Source organism: Budorcas taxicolor, chromosome 4, assembly GCF_023091745.1.
Source record: "Budorcas taxicolor isolate Tak-1 chromosome 4, Takin1.1, whole genome shotgun sequence".
Classification (NCBI taxonomy): domain Eukaryota; kingdom Metazoa; phylum Chordata; class Mammalia; order Artiodactyla; family Bovidae; genus Budorcas; species Budorcas taxicolor.
In genome coordinates this window covers 57,592,849-57,600,953 of record NC_068913.1, presented here as the reverse complement: position 1 = coordinate 57,600,953, position 8,105 = coordinate 57,592,849, and the positions used below count along the sequence as shown (strand labels likewise).

General features: G+C 34.3%; 1 protein-coding gene across 1 annotated transcript in view; it reads right to left on the bottom strand.

Moving 5' to 3' along the window:
* Positions 1-217: 217 nt before the first annotated feature.
* TMEM168 (transmembrane protein 168) overlaps positions 218-8,105 on the bottom strand; it is a 43,956-nt gene continuing 36,068 nt past the window's right edge. Inside the window, exons 3-4 of the mRNA XM_052639200.1 lie at positions 6,994-7,268; positions 218-765 (exon numbers count right to left, since the gene is read on the bottom strand). Coding sequence (XP_052495160.1) covers positions 218-765; positions 6,994-7,268 — 823 coding nt within the window. The remainder of the gene's footprint in view (positions 766-6,993; positions 7,269-8,105) is intronic.

Here is an 8,105-nt window from a genome sequence, read left to right as displayed (position 1 = left end):
ACAAAGTCAACATTTTGACTCCCTATATACTTTTAGTATAAAATGCTTACTCCCAACTCCTTACACATACCATAATTACTTGAGAAAAGACAAAATAAGATCAGCTACAGAAGTAGCAAGATATTTTTTACAAATAAAAATACAATATACAAAAAATGGCAAGTTAGTGATAAATGGTAGAATAAACTCTCAATAATATTCCACTTTGGGCTCCAAATTAAGATTTGACGAGTTTGAAGCCTTGTCCTGTATCCAGCACAGCAGGAAGAAACCAACTCATTTTTAATCTTTTCAAGCACCTGAAACAAGTCTTGCAGATCCAAAACAGGTTCAGACCACACAACCAATTTGCCAAATGCACCAGTGGATATGTAATGCGAGGAAAGTAGAGCATCCAGTGCTTGGCCACATCGCTTCCTGTTGGCAGGTGTAGTGTGTAGTCACTCCACCGTTTTGACACGCCATATACTGCTTTCACTCTGCGTCCCTTTTCAGTCCAGCAGATGTTATTAGTGGTGTTGCAGTTATATTCTACCCAGTCTTTTGTGAAGTCACCCAGCTGCGGTGGGTCAGCTTCTTCGATATCTATTGTCTTTGTCATCTCTGCTCCTTGCACTGCAATATACTGGTCGTTGATTTTTCTTACTTCTTTCACCCAAGGAGTTGAATTCTCACTGTCTAATATGATAATAAGTCGGGAACAGAAGGAACCATTCTTTTCTCGCCACCATTCTAAAAGTGTGTCAAGGCGTAGTATGTCGCCACCTGTGAACAAAAGAAAGTTCAGTAGAGTAAGAATTTAAGTGTCTTACTAAAAATACTCTTTTGTCTTGAGTGTATTGTCTTTAAGTTTTTAAAGTTAAATATGTAAGAAAAAAGAGGGTGCCTTCTTTTCAAAGTATCTTTTCAGAAGAATTTTCAGAAACAGAAAATAGACTTTCAACTTCAAGTAAAAACCAAACCAAAAAAACTAAAAAATCCAATCATCCTGTTCTTTACATTAAAGAGATATGCTATGATTAAAAAAATGCTATGATAAAATAAGAAAATTATTTAATAAAGGTAAATTTGGTAAAAAGAAATTATACAGAAAAGCTAATATTCTACATTGGGCAGCAAACTATGATTTGTGGTCATATCTAGCCTGCCACTAGTTTTGCATGGCCTGAGAGGTTAAGAGCTGATTTTACATTTTTAAATGGTGTAAAAAATTTTTTTGAGAAGTTTGTGATGTAAAAATTACAGGAAATTTAAATTTCATGTTTCTATAAATGTATATGACTGCTTTTATTCTACAAAAAGCTAAGTATAGTTGCAAGAGGGACTTTATGGCCTACCAAGTCAAAAATACCTGATCCTTACAGAAAAAGTTTGCTTACCCCTGTTCTACATCTCTGATAAATTGTTAACTTATCCTCATATGTGGGTACCCACTAGATAAAAACACTCACCCTCCTAGGAACAAGAGTTTGAACTGGTTTGTTTTTAAAATCAATTTTATACCTCAAAACAAGAAAGGATTAAAAAAAACATATACCAGAAATTTCTAAGGTAAAAATATTTCTGACCTAGAAAGCTGTCTTACAGCTACTCATTACACATTTTGTTCATATTGTATGGGTTGTTTTTTTTTTTTGCATTAAAAATTTAAATATACTGTATTAAAATCTGATCATTTAATTTTTAGTACTCCATTAAAATTTGTGTCCCAGGCATCTGCCATTCTCACCTCATTCTAGTTCTGGCTCTGTCTCAAATGGTATACTAATCCAATCCTTCCAATTCTAGCAATTTATCCTAAGAAAGGGCAGGGATGTGGACAAAAATAACATATAAAGATCATCTTCCCACTGCTACCTCAGACAGTGTAAAATCTGAAACAACTGAGGGAATGGAAATAATTATAACCTTATGAGAGAGTTTTATCATAAATCATATTTATAAAGAAATTTTAATGACAAAATATCTATGATATTAGGAGAAAAAGCATGACATAGAAGTATATCTACAAAGATAATAGCAATATTTTTATATAATAAATAATATATAATAAAATAATAAAAATAATAGCAATATTGTCTGGGTATTTTTATTTCAGGTGGGTTTTGCTATACTTTTTTGTATCTTTGAAAATTTTTACAGTTATTTTTATAATTAGAAGAAAGTTTTAACATGTTACAATTTACTAATACAAGCTCCAACAACCTAGCTCCAGAATAGGTATTTCTACCAAAAGCAACCATCTTCTTTGCTAAACTATCAAAATGACAATACTGGAGAGACAGAATCTTTTAGAATTTGGATTCTATCAGTAATATGATCCATAAAAACAGAGCATATATCATATCCTTATTCACCAGACTGTGACAATGCAAAAATTGTTTTTCATGTATTACTAATATACTGCTTCACAGAGACCTCTATTAGGTACCTTTTTAAAAGGATCAAGCTCACTTTTCATTATTTCCACTTTTATTAAACTTCTCTGAAGAGGACATCATAGATTATATGAATTATTATACGAATTCCATCTGCCAGTAAACATTGTCTAACTTGCCTTCTACAACTATTTCAATAAAGATTCTGTAGCACATGCTACACTAATTCTTATACACATGCTCTTTAGACATTAGCAAGAAATTTAAAGCAGCATTAAAGCCCTTTATACTAATTCTCTTGCCTTGTTTTGCTCTGCTTTCTCCTATGAAAAGGTTCTATGTCAAATTTGGCTTTTGGCCCAGATGTAAAGTACTTACATTTATCTCAGTAACGTTTATCTGATGCTGTTTAAGTAATTGAGAATGTTTTTAAAGACTTTATCTGTGATAAACTGCTTTTAGCTTAAATAGATTGTTTAATTTGTCTCTCTTGTCATTACTAAATTGTTTTTTAACCCTCAAGCAAAGAGGCAAAGATACTAGGTTCCACATTATGAAGTCCTATAAGTGTAAGACGACTACATATTCTGAGAAGTACTGTGAGTAAAGATATGGGTTAAGGAGCACACACAGATTTTTCTCACAGTGAGTTCTGGACCTACTCTTAACCTCAAGCAAAATCTAATCCTGATGCTTCCTATCTAAAGGTTTTAAGAAAAAAAATTTTTTAAAGAAAACTGTTTGTTTATTAATAAATTCTCAGACTTCGCATGCACGCAGAGCTTAGAGTTCTTTGTCACTCAGACTGGAATGGAAAGCATTTTCTTCAGAGCAGGGGTGCTCAATAACATTTCTGAGAAAGAATCAACATCTGGGGCTGTTTCAGGCAGGCCAAGGGAAGGAACTGATTGGAAACAGGATTCATTCTCTGGGCCTGGTTTAACCTGCAAGTGAGCCAGGTGCCTCAGGCCAGCGGGGAGTACATGGTTGCTGAATTATGGGGCAAAGCCTAGCCCTCCTGGGGAAGGTAAGGCCTGTTAACGTATGCTTTCTCCACTGTTTTGTTCTACGTTTACAATAAAGTGTCTCACAGAGAAAAATTACACATACAGGAACAAGTCTTCTTGGCTAATACTAGAATTCTGTAGTGGTCTACTTATGCCATCTTTATAATATTTTTTAATGTATAATATTGTAGAAGGTAACTACTAGACATTTATTTACCTAAACTATAACCCTACTTTAAAGTATCTTCATAAATTATTCTCAATTCACAGTGAAGGAAAACATAAGAACACTGACATTTATGCTACTGCTATTCATCTTGGTGTCTATTACATTTTCTAAGAAAAAATGACTATAAATATCAGTAAACTGAACACCTAGAGTTTATTTCCAAAGCCATCTTTTAAAAAATATGAGATAAATTTTTAAGAGTTAAGAAAAATACACACTTTGGGGAAAATGTTTATATTAAGTAATAAATACTTCATGTAAACAAGCTTGCTTTTAAAGTTATTAGACCTAGAGACTGTCATACAGAGTGAAATAAGTCAGAAAAACAAACTGTGTATTAATGCATGTATGTGGAATCCAGGAAAATGGTGCAGATAAATTTATTTGCAAAGCAGAAATAGAGACACAAACATAAAGGAAAAAAATGTACGGATACCAAGGGGGGACACAGGGGTTAGTAGGATGGACTGGGAGACTGGGATTGACATGTCAGAACTACTGTGCATAAAGCAGGTAACTAATGAGAACCACCTGTATGCTGAGGAAACTCGACTCAGTGCTCTGTGGTGACCTAAAGGGAAGTGAAGTGAAAGTCACACAGTCGTGTCTGACTCCTTGTGACCCCATAGACTATACAGTCCATGGAATTCTCCAGGTCAGAATACTGGAATCGGTATCCCTTCTCCAGATCTTCCCAAACCAGGGATCGAACCCAGGTCTCCTACGTTGCAGGTGGATTCTTTACCAGCTGAGCCACTAGGGAAGCCCAACATAAATGGAAAGGAAATCCAAAAGAGAGGGGATAGAGTTATACATATAACTGATCTACTTTGCTGTACAGCAGAAACTAACAACACGGTAAGGCAACTATACTCTGATAAAGAAAAAATGTACACGCAGATAATCAAATGAAAGCACAGTGTCAGTGAACAGTATGGATTCGATTCTTTTTCTTCAGTGGAATTCTTTAAGTATTAACCAATTTAACCTTTGGAAATGAAGAATTTGTCTTGTAATGGAAAAGCTGCATTTCACTGTGAAGCTATAATTTGTCCCTGGCTGCTTTATTCTTCACTAAAGCATTCTCTAAGCTTTGTATGTTTAATATTTAGCATATAAAAAGAAATAATATTTTTAAAAGTCTAGATAGAGCAATGATCTCAAAGCCCAGACCCAGGTATGGTTTGCTTGGACTTGTTTGGGATGAGCTTGTCAGTGAGCATGCTCTCCCCACTGCCTCTCAGCCTTCCTATTTCAACCTGACACTCCAACCCACACATCTGATATTACCAATAATGAAAAATTTTCCAGGTTAAGTCTAAGATAATAGCCACCACTGCTGACCTAATATCAATCATTTTTGTTATTGTTCCAATGAAACATGTTTGTTATTTATGTAGAGGACAGTATGTTTTAGTAACTATTCAAGTCAAGTCACTGGGTAGAATTCATTATTTCTCTTTACTACAATCATATCCTTAGGAAAAAACTATAATTCATGCAGTAATTAAATGAAATAGAAACTTAAAAAATGAAATTGCTTTCTTATAAAAAATAAGTATATATGCATGGCCACCAAAATTATGCCCCTCCCCTTGCATCTGAGTTATTATAAGCATTTCAGTAGCAGTTTTCAAATAATCAATCCCTGCTTTTAGGTTTGAAATATAGTTCTGTAAAAACATTTGAATTGACTTTTTCTCTTGGGCTCTGAAGTACACAGAATGCTATATACTTAACCTGAATTTGAAATAGCTGTAAATGTGAAAAAGTAGTTTTATACGTTGTGTTATTAAAAAGTCACAAGTTGAGTACATAATTTTATAACCTTATGTGGAAGTAGTTTTGACTAGTTTCTTTCATATTACAGTATTTCAAAAATGGGTGAACCATGCTAACAAAAGTATCTTCTGATCCAGAACATGCCATTTCTGGGCCTTTGTGGTTTTAACCTTTGGCAGCAACATAGTACAATGGCGGGGAGGGGGGATTTTAGGCGTCAGGCGAATCTGGACTTGAATCGTGGTTCCATCATTTAGGAATAATATGACCATAGGTAAGTCATGTAACCACTTTCAGCTTTCATTTCATCCTTTGAAAAATAGAGGTGACAGTATCTCAAAGAACTTCAAGTGAAGATTAAATTTAATAATGTGTATAAAGTGCCAAGCATAGTAGCTATGCTTCAAACATGCTCAGTAAGTACTGGGGCTTCCCTAGTGGCTCAGATGGTAAACAATCTGCCCGCAATGCAGGAGACCTGGGTTCGATCCCTTATTAGTTTGACTTTACTCCTTCTAGATAGCCATTGACTTATTCAGTATTTGTTAGACCAAAAAATTACAAAAATCTATTTATAAGAAAACCCTGGAAACCAATCTGGCACTAAATTAGTGAGACCATGATGGTCTGAAATCATGTCTACTTTAACCTTCAGTTTATTTCCTTTCTTCTGGGATTCTTGTAGTGGCACTCTATCTCTGTCCTTCCGTAATACTTCTCTTTATATTTTTCTGTGACTATCTTTTTCTACTTATATTTTATGACTATTTTATTGTGTTCACGGTGTAAAACATCTAAAAAATTTTTAGAAAAAAAGGGTATAATTAAGTCTAAATGAATTATTCCTAATCTAAAATATTACCTGTTTTGTCATGATTCATTCAATGATTTTATCTATCTATCTACTACTTAAGGATCTCCTACTATTTGCCAGACTCTCTTCCAGCACTAAGCAAGTTATCTCATAAAACAAAGCCTTGGATTTACAGTCTCCTCTCTAGTTGGGAAGACCAACAAACAAATTTACATCTAAATCTCATTTCTCCCTTGGCAAGGAGGTTTAATATTACCCCTTCTATTTTCAGATGAGAGAACTGAAATGGAGAGTGTAATCTGCCTCAAACAGCAGTGCTGGGGCAAATTAGGACAGAGCTAAGGTCTCCTGACCTAAACACTACTCCAATCACATCATATCACCTGCTGCTTAAAATTATGGTGCGCTTTCTAACAAATAAAATTGAACATGTGAAGAACTATTGAAATCAGCATCTATAATCTTAAAGACTTAGAAGTATTAGCCAAATAAGTTAATCAGATTCTGAAAAATGTAACTATTTAATAATTCTGATGTCTCCCATCAAGCAGATTTTTTTTTTCTTCCAATCAACACAAAACATAATTTTTGAAACCTCTAGAGATCACTAAAATTATGCTAAACAAGCATGCCAGAGAAAAGGTAAACAAAACAGTCATATGTATACTTGGTAAACTATAAAGTGGAAAATTGAGAATCTGCAAACATTGTTTCAGTGTGAAGGACAGATTTCCACAAATACGTGTATCTGCACATTAGTGAAACTGCCAGAGGTGGACTTACCTGCAAGAGCCCACTCTCCTGTACCATGGGTGTGCCCACTGTAATATAAAACATACGTATCATGCCTAGGCCCATCCACAGTCCGAAGTTCAAGGAAAGCTTTCAGTTTGGAATGTAGAGTATCAAAAGACAGTCCGCTTGTAGAATAGTCACACCCATAGGTCTCAATCATGTGATAGGCAAAAAATCTTTGGATAGCGTTGAGCATGCCAGTAGACCTCAAATTTAACTCCTGTACATGTTCTGGTGGAAGAAGTGTTGGCTGACCATCAGGACTGAAAAATGAGAAAAAAACCATCATTTTGGTGTTCATGAAGTGTTCATTCTATGTCACATTCCTGTTTTTCATTTATAATAAATTATCTAAGTTACTAATAACTAAATGGCATAATCTGTTTTTTAAAAAACCTGTCTTTTCTAAATTTTCCACAGTGCTAAGAATTATGCTTGGAAAATCAAAGCCTAGTTTCTAAAAATTATACCTCTTATCAATAAGATCTGGTGCTCTGTGACAACCCAGAGGGGTGGGATGTGGGGGTCTAGGGGAGGGAGGTTCTAGAGCAAAGGAATATATGTATACCGGTGATTGAATCACGGTGTTGTACAGCAGATACCAACACAACATTGTAAACCAATTATCCTCCACGTAAAAAAAAAGTAAAACTGAAATCTGGGAGGCTATCTCGAAATGTGGGTTGTACTACTTTTCATTCTTTTACCAAGAATTTGGCATCTTCTTACCAAATGAGATATTAAACAAGACTTTAAAAAGCAAGACTGTACTAATATTACCCCCAAAATATTTCAAGAACACTGGATTGGGGACAATAATGAAAGTACTTTTTTTCTTGAGAAAAAAACACAGTATGGAAACAGTATTTTAAATTAATTTCCATATTGAAAAATAGTCTTTATGAAGTGTTCAAGTTTTACTAACTTGAGGTACACAAATGACAGAACAACTTACCTTTTAATAAATGACATTTTAAAACAATTATTATAATTTAGGTCCATTGCCTTATACTACTGAACACTAATTGAAGACACACTTGATCCTGGAATACATGTAAAATGGTACGTTGGTAAAGATGACAAACTAGTTCTTAAAACTA